At 38.2% G+C, this 13,965-nt stretch overlaps 1 protein-coding gene across 1 annotated transcript in view; it reads right to left on the bottom strand.

Moving 5' to 3' along the window:
* Positions 1–13,965, bottom strand: part of CTTNBP2 (cortactin binding protein 2) — a 153,345-nt gene that overhangs the window by 135,685 nt on the left and 3,695 nt on the right. Inside the window, exon 2 of the mRNA XM_045864354.3 lies at positions 5,968–6,075. Coding sequence (XP_045720310.1) covers positions 5,968–6,075 — 108 coding nt within the window. The remainder of the gene's footprint in view (positions 1–5,967; positions 6,076–13,965) is intronic.

Raw genomic sequence — 13,965 nt, 5'->3', positions numbered from 1 at the left:
TTTGCATATAGCTGTCCAGTTTTCCTAACACCATTCATTGAAGAGACTTTTTCCCATTGCATATTCTTGTCTCCTTTGTTGAAGATTAATTGACTACATAATTGTGAGTTCATTTCTGTGTTTTCTATCCTGCCCCATTGATCCATGTGTCTATTTTTGTGCCAGTACCTTACTATTTTGGGTTTTTTGTTTTGTTTTGTTTTTAGTTTATTTTTTTTAGTAATCTCTATGCCCAATGTAGGGCTCAAACTCACAACCCTGAGATCAAGAGTCACCTGCTCTTCCAACTGAACCAGCCAGGTGCCCCAGTACCATAATACTGTTTTGATTACTATAGCTTTGTAGTCTATCTTGAAATCTGGGATTGTGATACCACCAAGTTTTGTTCTTTTTTAAGACTGCTTTGGCTATTCAGGGTCTTTTGTGGTTCCAGACAAATTTTAGGATTATTTGTTCTAGTTCTGTGAAAAATGCTGTCGGTATTTTGTAGAGATTGCATTAAATCTGTAGATTGCTTTGGGTAGTATAGACATTTTGACAATATTTATTCTTCCGATCCATGAGCATGAAAGGTCTTTCCATTTCTTTGTGTTGTCTTCAATTTCTTTCATCAAGGTTTTATAGTTTTCAGAGTACAAGTCCTTCATCTCTTTGGTTAAGTTTATTCCTAGGTATTTTATTATTTTTGGTGCAGTTGTAAATAGGATTTTCTTAATTTCTCTTTCTGCCAATTCATTATTAGGGTATAGAAATGCAATAGATTTCTGTATATTGATTTTGTATCCTGTGACCTTATTGAATTCATTTATTAGTTCTAGTAGTTTTTTAGTAGATTCTTTAGGGTTTTCTACATATAGTAACATGTCATCTGCAAATAGTGGAAGTTTTACTTCTTCCTTACCAATCTGGACATGTTTTATTTATTTTTCTTATCTGATTGCTATGGCTAGGACTTCTATGCTGAATAAAAGTGGTGAGAGTAGACACCCTTGTCTCATTCCTGATCTTAGGGGAAAAGTTCTTAATTTTTTTTCACCATTGAGTATGATGTTAACTGTCGTTAACATGTATGTTTCATATAAAGTATGTTGAGGTATGTTCCCTCTACACCTACTTTGATGGGAGTTTTTAATAATGGATGTTGCATTTATAATGGAATGTATTTGAGCAGCATTTTCTTGACCAGTATTACTTCACAGCAGTGTTTCTCAACTGGGGGCGACTGTGTACCCCAAGGGAAGACCTGTTTGGCTGTCACACCTACAGAGGTGCTACTGGCATCTAGTGAGCACACAGATCAGGACTGCTGCAAAGCACACTACAATGTACAAGATAGCCCCTCTTCTCACAACAACCACAACAAATACCCAGTCCCAAATGTCAAGAGTGCCAAGGGGAGATAACTTCAAAGCAAAACCATTCAAAACATTTTTTTAATTGAGTTTTGGACCCAATGAACAGTTAACGTTTTTAAAAAGGAAGATCATTCTAGACAAAATCTGAACATATAGAGTCATAGTCTGAGAAAACTAAAACATGGCCCCAAATGACACTACTCGGGACAATTAACTTTAAGCATATGAAAGGTATATACAATGTTCTAAATGGACACAATTTTGGCATAATAAATCTCCACTAATATTCACTTCGAACTTTCATTTTTGCACCTGGTACACAGTAGGTCCTCAACAAATATTTGAGGGAAGGAGGAAAGGAAGGATCTATCTTCTTATACCATACACCAGGATCTTTTATAACATTAAACCAAGATAATGGACTGCATTAGGTTATTAGATGTCCTCCAAAGGCCTCCCCTCCCAGGGAGCCAGCCATCCAGAAACATTCCCCAGAACTCGGCTAGGTGTGCCCACAAAAGTTCTCCCCTATCCACATGATGCTGCTTCTCCTTCATTTCCTCTCTTGCCTTCTTTACAACAGATTTGGGATGTGGACACGGCACTGACAGTTTCAACCACACCAATGAGGCTAATTCCCTAAGGAGAGCAGTAAGATAGATATAATCTGGGCTGTTGACCGACCACGTGGCTTAGCACTACTTCTCCAGCATAGATGGCTCACCTCCAGACTGGCAGGAGAAATAAACTTCGTATTTAATCTATCATATTGTGGGTCTCTTTGTTGCAGCCACTTATACAAGGTAATTCTATAATTTTATATCCCCTAGGATGTAAGTACTATAAATGCATTCTATCCAAAGAAATGTTAAATGGTAATTTTTAAAAGTTTCAGTGCAAATAATACTTAAAAATCTGTATTATATACTTTATAGTAACTATAGGTTATGAGGAAGAAATGCCATGTCAATAATACTGTTAATTCTCATTTATCAATCTAAAAGGAAAAAGAAGGCATACAAGAAATCTGGATCCCTTTGACTAAGGTACTGATAAAAATTCTAGAAGCAAGATGGAAAAGAAGTAAAAGCCAGAAGATTCCACAAACTAAACAATTAGCATCAAATAGATGATCTCTTAACAGGCTATACAGTCAAATTTTGAATATACAATTAAGTTTAATTCAAAAGGCTCTGTATCTATCATGGTTTTCAGAAAATACAGCATATTCTCAATTAAACTTCACAGTATTTTCCTCTAAACTTCATTTGGCATATCTATTTGGTCAAAGATTTATTCCTACTTTTTGTGGATGAGAGGGAATCCTTGGTAGAATATTTCTCATTCAATTAAGACATATTTCAGTTAAGCAGTTCATATTTTCCAAAAACATTGCACTTCTTAAAATATAATCCCCCCCCCAATAAAAATTAATCTCCTGAATACTACATCTGTTATAAAGCCAAGGAGTTTTACTGGGAAATATTTTTACCTTAAACATGAAAATAGTAAACGTACCAATATATGTATTATAATTGCATAACACCCTTCCCCCCATATTTATGAATTGTTCTGAAAAGTTTATTGCCATTAATCCAATGATCTATGCAATTTTTTGTGATAACTTGAAAACCAAAAACATCAGAGTAGGGGGTGCCTGGGTGGCTTAGTTAAGCATCTGACTCTTGATTTTGGCTCAGGTCATGATCTCAGGGTCATGAGATCAATCCCCATATGGGGCACCACACTGAGCATGGAGCCTGCTTTGGATTTTCTCTCTCCCTTCTGCCCAGTCCCCCCCCACCCCAAACTGCACTGCCACTGGCATGGTCTCCTTCTCGCTCTCAAAAAACAAAAACAAAAACAATACATCAAGGTAGCATGATTAAAAAAGTAAAAAAGCTTGGTCTGAAATTTTTTTTAAGATTTTATTTATTTGAGAGAGAGAGAGAGAGCGCCACAATCAGGGGGAGTGGCAGGCAGAGGGAGAGGGAGAAGCAGGCTCCCCACTGAGCAGGACAATGGGATCATGACCTGAGCCAAAGGCAGATGCTTAACTGACTGAGCCACCCAGGCGCCCCTGAAATATCTTTTTAAAGATTCTCAAATTCTAAAGGATTTAAATGCCTCAGAACACAATCATTTCTAAATTTTAATATAGTTCATGGTATAAATTAGCTATCTTTATTTTGGGAAAAAAAAAATCCCAATTTACATAGTAATTTAAAAAATATTTCCTACCTTCAGAGAAATATTACTTTGACATTTTTCAAAACAAGGTGTATTTCTCTCCCAATGGAATAGCAACATACCAATTACTGATTAGACAGATTTTGAATTTTAATTCAGGATTATGTTTATCTCATAATATGAAATAAAAATAAAAGTTTCACATTCTCTCTCCTTGCCAATTTTTTAGCCAGTCACTAACTTGTTATCACAGTGACTGGCACTTAGGGGGCAGGGCTAGGGGGTGTGCCCCATATCCAGGAACTGTCTCAAGTCCCCCTGAACTTTCAAATGTCACTCTATTCATTCCTTTCAGTAGAACCTTCAGTCAATATGAAGACCTGAGCTAAAGAGTAACTCCCTTTTATACACAGACAAGTTGTTTTAATTTAGTTTTAACAAACAATGAATTTCCCACGAACTCTACTCTAACGTAAGTGTGCACTTTTGTTTGGCGCTTTACCAAAAGTCATTCACCATCTCAGGGAAAAAAATCACCTCATGTACAGCAAATCCCCTCACTGTGTCTGAGTCCCAATACAGCATGCCTGGATCAGGATTCTTTCACAATGATTGCATTCATGGCAATGCTGCGAATAGGTGCAAATCGCCGCTTACTTTATCATGTCTTCCATTAGACATGCCTGAGCATTTATATACTGAAATGTGTATTTTGTTATATATTACTTTCCTGTTATTTTATGTCACAATTAGGGCAGTGTACTGGTTATTTTTAACATAACCTACTTACATATGCACTTATCCATAAATTTCATTGCAGGACAGTAAAAGAATAATACAAAACATTTTATTTTTTTAAAAAAAAGCAAAACAAAACAAAACCAAAAACACACACCTAGATTTGGAGGGATGCAAACCACTGACCTAGAATATGTAGTAAGGTTCCTTGCTACTCCAACATTCCTTGATTCTATGAAAAACTTTCAGTTTGGCAAGCCCTCATTAGCAAGCCTTTAATTCTACTTATAGTTGAAAGTACTGCAATTAAGTTAAAAAGAACTGAAGCCTTCATATCCAATTGGTCTCAAGAGTCTACACTCCTGGACTCACAGGTCACCCTGTTTTCTCCTCAGGCGGAGTGTAATACATGTTAGTGATCCGCTGCCTCAGCATTTTTCCCACAGAGTTCATTTGTCACTGGCAAGAAAATATACACTGGCAAGCAATGCAAATGTTTCCAATATGGACCAAGATGAATGGTGCACAAGTCTACGTAGCAAAGCTTGTCATTCAAAAAGCACCACCTTCAATTTATTATTGGCTTGCAGATGGTAGAACTCTATTCCCATTTTTCGGAGGCAATCATTCTCTGGTCATCAGACTGAGCAGTAATCATTATCCCCACTGTACCAATTTCCAGTTTGTGAAAATGAACGGTAGCCACCCCTTCCTCTCACTACTGGATTCTCAGCACGCCCACAGTCTTATGTCTGACCGTCCACCATGATTAAGTACCTCTTTCCCCACTGTATTAGCACCCATAGGCAGCAACAATTTGACACTCATAGATTTTCATATGTTAAAATAACTTCCTAAGACAAAGTTTGAGGACATATTCCATGGGGCGGGGGGGCAGTGGAAACCAAGCCCATACTTCATATATAATAAATATAACCATCCTGGCCAAAATGACCAAGAGCCAGGAAACACTTGATTGTATACAAAGTATTTAATATCAAAGAAAAAAAAAACAAAAAACACTTAGGTTTGGCTAATATGCCAAAACAAGTACAAGATTAAGAACAATCAATCATAAAATTGTACATCAAGAAAAATTATTTTTAAAGCAACAGAACTTTGAGGTATTTATTATATTAGAAGATAATACTTCACAAGTTATGAAAATTTAAAATTCCTAGAAGATCCGATGAAAAATTAATAAAACTATGTGAAGGTATATATAGTTTTTAAGAGAGATATAGGTTAGTTTTTAACTCTTACAAGTTTCGGAAAATAAATCATTCATAATTTACATAGGAAGGAAAACCTCTATTATCAGCAGTATCTTTTATAAAGCACTCTCATAATTTTTCCTCTCTGATCTCACATACATGTATGATACCAAATTTCCAATTTTCTAAAAACTTATAACCAAATAACCACATGAAACAATACAGCTCATGTCTCAAGTTTCCCATACTAAACAGTTTAGTCTCGATTCCCATCATTAGACTGACCATCTGACTTCAGTGTTTGGGTTTATAAAGATTATGGGTTGGCATTTGGGGTGAGGGATACATTTTAACCAGATGTAACATTTTAAATCTACATGGTTCAAAAATTAAGAAAAGCAGCTTCGCCACTGGCCCTTTGAAAAAAGGAAATGATACCGCAACGGGGCTGGGCCCCAGAAGCTTCTTACCCGCAGGGCCTCGATGACCAGGTCTCTGGCCTCCAGCTCCCCTTCCATCACGCTGAGGAGCATTCGAAGCTCTGATTTACTGAGGGTGTCCACATCAAACTCTTTTTTCTGTAACACAAATATTAAAAAAGCAATGAAAAAACCATTCATAGGACAATGCACATGTCTTAAAGGTATGCAAAGGATGTTTTTATCAGTGGCTCAGCCAATCCCAGAAGCACAGGGGCCCTGTTCAGCAGCAGATAATCTATGCCCAGACCTTCCGGGGAGGGGGGGGGGGGACTCGAAGGCCAAAGTCCCAAATCTCTTCATTAAGGAAATCTATTTTCCTAGCCTGCCTGCGCACCTGGATTCAGAATCTCTTCAAATTGTGACAGAAATTTAAAGTCTCTGGAGTTTCTATCAAAACAGGCCTAGTCTATGTTCAGGAAAAGTTGCAGAGGTAGCAAAGAAAGCACAAGAATATAATCCTAGAAGGGCCCCAACACAGAGGCTCCTGGAGGTTATTATAAATTCCAGGACATCCAATAACAACAGGTCATGTTTATAGAACACTCTGCAGCAGAGATCACCAGCCGGCAGCCTACGGCCAAATCTGGCCTACAGAGGTGTGTAACTTGGGCCACAAAATGTTTTGGGTTTTTTACTCAGCCAGCATTTTAAAAAAAACCTAAGATGTCACCAGAAAATCCAGATCTCTGACTTCCTCTGCAAAATCGAGATGACTGGTTAACGCTGGATTCACATTCTCACAGAGCAATAATCTGCAGAACCAAGTAGCAGTAGTCCCTTGAGAAGGAGCATGCTCTTCCCTTTGCTGCCCTGCTCTCCCCACCACACATACACAGGGCAGGCATATGTACTTTCAAGAGGCCTGGCCCACCACCTGCATTTAGTCAACTGGGCTTGTGGTCAGGTGAGTCTGGAATCTGCTATGTGGTTATCAAACGCTTTCTTAAGCAACGCCTCTGTAGCTTCTTGCCATCCCAAAGGTAGGCTGAGGCTAGAATAAGTGAGCCCTCCAGAGACTCAATTATACCACAAGGTATCAGCATCATGACCCAAGGATCACGATCCTCATCTATCACTCTTCCAGTCCGTTGTCTTCTCCACATTCCTTCCCTGGTAGCATCCAGTCTCTCCTCTTTAAATCCCACTAATGTACCACTGATGCCCAATACTTTTGTGTCCAACTCTGCCCCCTCCTTTCCTGACAACAAGCTTTATGATCAGGTTTTCTGGTAGCCATCTTAGAGAAGATCAACTAGAGTGCTCACAGCCCTGCTCAGTCCACAGACTGAGCTCCCTCTACACACATAGTCCACGGCACCCTGCTGCGCAGAGATTCCTTTGATTAAACCCATTACCCTCAGAGGGAGGGGAACACATGTTCATCCCCAAATGCTTCAGAACACCCAACCTCAGAAGCTATTCCACAGGCCATTCCAGAACACTGTTTCACATCTGCATAGCATCCAATGGTTTCCAAAGTATTCAAGAAGAACCAAATCGAATAGGTAAGATATAATCTCTATCTTCAGTTAAGAAAACCACAACTCAGAGAAGTTGGATAACATATACACATTGTTCAGCCAGGAAATGACAAAACTACACCTAAGTGCTATGACTTGTCTACATGCTTTACCAGCCAGTGACAACATTCTTGAGATAAAAAATAGTGCCATCCTATCAATCAGCTAATAAGAACAAGTTTAGCACCTAGATACCTGACCCAATATTATCCTTGCGATGACACAGAAGTAAACATGGCAAGCCAATAAATGATTCCAGGGGCTTTCAAACAGGTATAACCAGAACTGGCTATTTCTCGGTTTCAAAGAAACCTTCTAGAAGGAGATAATAGTACAAAGGTGAAAGAGACCAGAGCTAGCTGGTTCTCCAAAAAAAGATTTTAAAAGGATCTTTCTCTTAAAATTGTTTCTTTTTACACATACATTAGAGCAGTTGTTTGGAAAGGCAGGGGCTCAGGATGGAAAAAGAGAAAAAGAAAAACCTACAGCAAAACCTAAAGGATGTGTTATTTTGAGGATGCCCTTGCTTAGAAAGTTAACTTAAGAGATATTCCCTATCGGGGCACCTGGGTGGCTTGGTTGGTTGAGCTTGCGACTCTTGGTTTCGGCTGTAGTCATGATCCTAGGGTCTTGAGATCGAGCCCCACATTGGGCTTCGCACTCAGCGTGGAGTCTGCTTGAGGATTCTCTCTGCCCCCACCCCCATCCCACTCGCATGTGCTTGCGCTCCCGCTTGCTCTCTTTCTCTCTCTGGAATAAATAAATAAATCTCTAAGAAAAAAAACTGAGATTCCCTGTGAATAGTAAAATCTAATATACTAGGGCTCAAAATCTGCTCCCACTACATAGTGGTGTCACACAGGTCTTATAACCCAATTGTTCTCAAAGGTGGGCATGTGTAAGAATCATGTGGAGCCCTTGTTAACATGGACTGCAGGGCCCCACCTCTGGAGTTCCTGATACAGGTCTGAGGTGGAGCCTTGAATTTGCCTTTCTAACAAGCTCCTGTTGCTGCTGCTAGTCCAAGGACTACACTTGGAGAGGCATTTCTGTATCTTACCTGATCTGTTTTCTCATCTATATAATACACATCCTAACATTTACCCCGCAAAGGTTTTCTGAGCATTAAACAAGAACACATAAAAGAAGTAAGTGCTAAATAAAAGTGGTGATTGTTATTATTCAAGCTGAGAGCACCCAGATGTTTTATGTAGGGAGGAGTGGACTATTGGCTATATGCCTATTTCTTTGAAAATCTACCAGCCTAAGTCTAATAAAAACTCAGCTTATTGACTCTGATGAAAGACAGAATCTTTTATCCTGCTTTTTCCCACTGAGATGGCAGAGTAAACTGCAATTCATACATGCTTTAGAAGGTAATGTTTTATTAACGCTGCTGCTGGTTGTTCTAAAGATTTTAATTAATTGTATATTTTATTGTCCTTGTTTCCCTGAAGCTTCATAAGCAAAGTACTCCATTTTAAATACTAATAAATTATGAAAGACATTGCCAAGATTCGGATTCACATTAGAGTCAGGAGTGCTTGCTTGGATCTATCATCATCATTACATGGGACCTGCAACCAACACTTCTGTTTTTTAATGTATCACCATCAATAAAAAGGGAAATTCATTAAAATAAAAAACACTGTTAAAAGGGTTCTTGCTAAACCACTGGTTAGGTTACACAGAATGTTAAAAAAATAATAATAATAATCTGTTTCCCCTCACAGTGTATTAAGTGATGCACTATTTTAAATATAGTTTGTCTGCCTGCCTGCCTCTCTCTCTCTCTCTCTCCTCTGTTTCTCACCCCTGGGTCCTCACTAAAAACATTACTACTTCCTGGCCTTCAAGAATAAGAATATTATAATAATATTTTTCAATTGTCATTCTCCAATGCTTGATGGTACCATCTACTATTCTGGTAAAACAGAGTAATAGGAAGTATATGAAATCATGTTAGAGGTCATTTATTTACAAATAAATTCAAAGCACTTTAGTACTGTTAGAAATATAAAAAATCCCCAAAGCAAAAATCCCAACAAAAAAGTATATTAGTTTCATATGAAATGGCATTTATCTGACTTGACACATGTACGGTACAGAAATACTCAGATATAGAAAAATTATTCATTTTTTTGGCTTAAAAACAACTGTTATAAATCTTTTATGTTTATACCACATTGAGGTGTGATTGACATACAAAATGCTGTACATATTTAATATGTACAACTCGATGAGTTTGGAGAGACAGGAAACCATCACCAGAGTCTAGGCCATAAACGAATCCATTGCCTCCAAGTTTCCTCCTACCTTTTTTTTTTTTATAAATTTTATATTTTAAAAGGCAAACTGACTTGATAATCTAATTTTCAAAAAAAGAGAGAAGACAGGATAGATCCAAATGCCACCACTCACATAAAAAATCAGGATCTCTATCAGGACATTCATGAAAACATGACACCCCCACACCTCCAGCAACAACAAATCCACAGCAGACATGCTCACACACTGAGCTTTATTATTACTGTACTTGTTTTCCTCAATAAAGAAAAATCAGATCTCATCTTTAAGTGATAGCAAGGCACTCAAAAAAGGAAGAAAAAAACCCAGCTAGATTTCAACTCCACAGGCCACCCCTCTGCCTGTCATGTTTGATGGTTGCCAGGAGAAGTACTCCAGGAACCATGCTTAACACCTAATTTTAAAAATCTGGCACAGGCAGCTGGTCATCAGAGACAGCGCCTTCTTTGGGATATAAACATATATACGAAAGAGGAGACCCAACCCCAAACTCTTACTGTTCAACACAGGAGTCTTCAACAGGCTCTAAATCACTTGGGGTGGGCGTGGGGAGGGCATTCTTCCAGATTTTCTTATACAGGCTCAGAGAGAGAGGGAGGGAGAAGACAAAATAGAACTTGGCTGAGTTAAGTCGTCTTTAGTTGCCAGAACTAAACATAGGCCAATACCAGTTACCTCCACTACCACTCCACACCCTCACCTCTGGAGGAAAAAAAAAAAGGAAGAAAAGAAATCTAAAATACTGGGTTTTATGTAGCGAATTTCAACAGTCACAGCCAAATAGGGCCAGGAGATCCTTACCCATATCTTTTCAGAATTAAAGGGGTCAGAACATTGATGGTTGTCAAAGAGCATTTAAGAGAGATTATGCACCACAGTGGCCAAAGTACCCCTCAGATCTTTGCCCAAACTTATCAGTAATGGTGAAAAGCTAATGACCAAACACAGAGCCAGACATGTTCTCTGGCACTTCCCACAGACACCAAGAGCATCCCCTGTGGGTTTCAAATCTAGTGGGCTACCCTACATTTGATCAATGAGTTTACCACATGGGAAGGAGGTGAGGTACCTGAGAAAACCAATAGGCTAGAAGGACATTATTTCATCTGTTTGGACTGCAGGTTTCTCAGCGGTAAAGTAAGAATGTTGTACTAAGTGATCCCTAAAATCTCCCCCAGCTCCCGAATGTCCTGATCTCACAGACTATCAGGGTAACTGGATTACTGGACTGAGAAATTTAGGTCATTCCATGAAGCCTTTGAGAAATAGTTGAATTGATTTTGCCTCTTTGCTCTGAACTTACAGAAATGTGTTTTCTTCCCAGTCTAATAGTGCACGCTAATAATTAATAAGGCACATTTAGAACTTCCTATGTAAGACTTATGGCTTGGGGATGTGTAAGAGGCTGTAAAGAAGGGGAAACCAATGAAATCATCTTGAAATTACAAGGAGAAAATAAAAAGCTGAAGACTAACATTAATATGAAAAAAATCCAACTTTCCAGGTACACAGAACATTTATAATATCAAAATATGAATTCAGACAATTATATGGATTTTCACGAAGAAAAGTACATTTTCATGCTCTAAAACTATTTCAAATCTGACATTACATCCTGCTTTGAGATTATTCTTCCCGGTTTCCTCTATGGAGAAAAAAAGGTTACTGACAGGTTTTGCATACCTTTGATTTTGTTCTTCCTAATCCTTTGTCCTCTAATTCTTGGGAATCCTACTTTTCTTCAGGACATAGTTCAAATCCCACTTTCATAGGTCCTTATGGACTCCAGAAATCTCTCCCCTATACTCAGTCTTACAGTCTGCTCTATTACTTCATTTGGCAATTAATCATGTTCTGCCTTATGTATTTCCTCATATTATCTATCTTAATGCTCTATTTTTTCACCCCTACTAGAAATGTGGGGACAGCCAGAGTATTAAATCCTCTCATCATTCTACCTAACACGCATGCCCACCCACGTTTGGTATAAAACGCCTATTTCACGCAATATGAACACACAAAGCATGTAAATCATGTGTAAAGATACACCTGTCTCACTAAGATACAATGTTATGGCCTGCTCTAAGGCCAACTGAGTAACTGGTCAATCATCTTCATTCATTGTTTCAAAAATCATTTAGAGCAATCTAAACTAGGGCTATTTGGTGTGGCGCTTTAAAGCAACATACTGAGAACTTCTCCATGGCCTTGCACCTCAAATCAACCCCACTGCCTGAGGTCTTTCATGCAAGACAAACAATTGAGTATACTGGAAAGAGGTAGAACTGACAAGTAAATAGAATGTCAGGAAGGAAACCTGGTAATGGATATAACTAATTTTAAGTACAAGAAAACTGGAATGAAAAGCAAAGAAATGGCTCAGGCAAGGGTGACAAGTTCTGATAATTAAATGCGGCTGCATCACTTTTCCTTCTTTCAGATCTCCTGTCTCTCTCCATTTCTTCTTTGGAAAAAGAAAAAGAAAAAGACCACATCTCAGATAAAACAAATGCCTATTTCCATTCTAACTCTGCTTTTCCATATTCCATCAGGCCTACATGGGACATATCCACATGTGAACTAGCATCCAGATCCAATAATTGTCCTTTAAGAAGCTTATCATGCATTGAATATCAGCTTGATTATCTGTAGGTGGTAAATGGCAGCACGCTGATTTTCAAATGAAGAGGCTGAGACATAGACTGCTAGATGATATTCTTACAGTTACAAAGCCCTTCTGTGGAAGAACTCGGGCCTTTGGAATCATCTTTTTGCCTTTTCAATGAAATATAAAAGTGTCAGAAGCAAATCATTTATGAAAAAGCATTCATTCTGCATAGTGATGTTAACTTAGCTATACTGCATTTACTATAATAGTCTTTTAACTCCATCCTGAATCTACTTGGTTATTTACTAACAATTTCAAGAGCAATTTTTTTTCGTAAAAATCAGGATTTCTACATGCATGGCATCGTATTGTGCACAGCATTAATAAATTCTCATTATTTTTGTACAAGTTATTTATAAAAGATGAACGCATCTTTAAAAATCCTTTGATTTCAATGTAATCATCATCATCTTTCTCGTAACTGTTCTCCATTTTTTTTTTTACTTAATGTCTAAGAGAAAAGACAAGTTTCCTTTTCCATGTTATACAAGTCTTGCAAAGGAGCTCCAATAGAGAAGAAGACAATTGAGTGCATTCAAATAGTCTTTTCTAAAACAACACTCAGATGTGCTTAGGTGGCAAAGTATATGGGGGCAGAAGGGAGAGAAACTGCTCCATCTTTCCTAGGCACATTTAAAGTTGAATTCAGGTTCCAGATTTCTGGGCAGTTGCAGACTATTCCAAAGCCTTGCCTATCTTCCTGTCTAATCTTTCCTTTTATTCCCTTTTCCTGTTTCCAAACTTCTTTCCATTTCTGTCTTGACCCCCCCTCAATCATCCCCTCCCTCTACACCCCAGTGGGTGATTTGACCTTGACTCTATTTTAGGAAGAATTCAGGATGGGAGGGATGCAGTTACCATTCCCAGCCTCAGCCATTACTCTGAAGAGAGAGAATCTAAAGGGAAAACTAATAGTATTGTAAATTAATTTTTTAAAAACCTGTGAATCTGAAATGTCACCAAGAAAAGCAGCTTGGAAAGAGACAATATACAAATACAAATAAGAACAAACAAACAAACAAAAATCAGAAAATCAGGGTCATCTTCCAGAAACAAGAAAAGCTCTGTAACATCTATAATGTTAATTACTACAAATCATAGGCCAACAACTTAGTAACACACAAAGTAAATTTCCCAATTAGCCAAACAGTAAGTATTATGACACAACTTCTTAGTGAGTGCTCATTTTCTTCATTCCATATTAGCGAAACACCTACCATGTATTTGCCTGGCACAGTGTTTAACCTTTGCTTTCTTTTGGAAACAAAACCCACACAGCTTTTCTTGAAGGAGGCTGCTCTCTTCCAGCTCCAGCCTTGCTGTGCATAAGATCAACAGGAGATATCTGTAAATGGCTGAATAAGTACTCAAGTCTGTGAAACATTTTCTCACCTCATAAAGTTACATGAAACACAAGAGGATAGAACCAACTGGCAATCTAGCCTAGGCATGGATTCAATCACACAGAAGACAAATGCTTTTCTCTAAACA

The sequence above is a fragment of the Mirounga angustirostris genome, unplaced genomic scaffold (genome assembly GCF_029215605.1).
Source record: "Mirounga angustirostris isolate CCGP_5_RB_7025 unplaced genomic scaffold, mMirAng1.0.hap1 SCAF_12, whole genome shotgun sequence".
Lineage (NCBI taxonomy): Eukaryota > Metazoa > Chordata > Mammalia > Carnivora > Phocidae > Mirounga > Mirounga angustirostris.
Note: the sequence above shows the minus strand (reverse complement) of the source record. Positions and strands in the feature narration are given on the sequence as shown.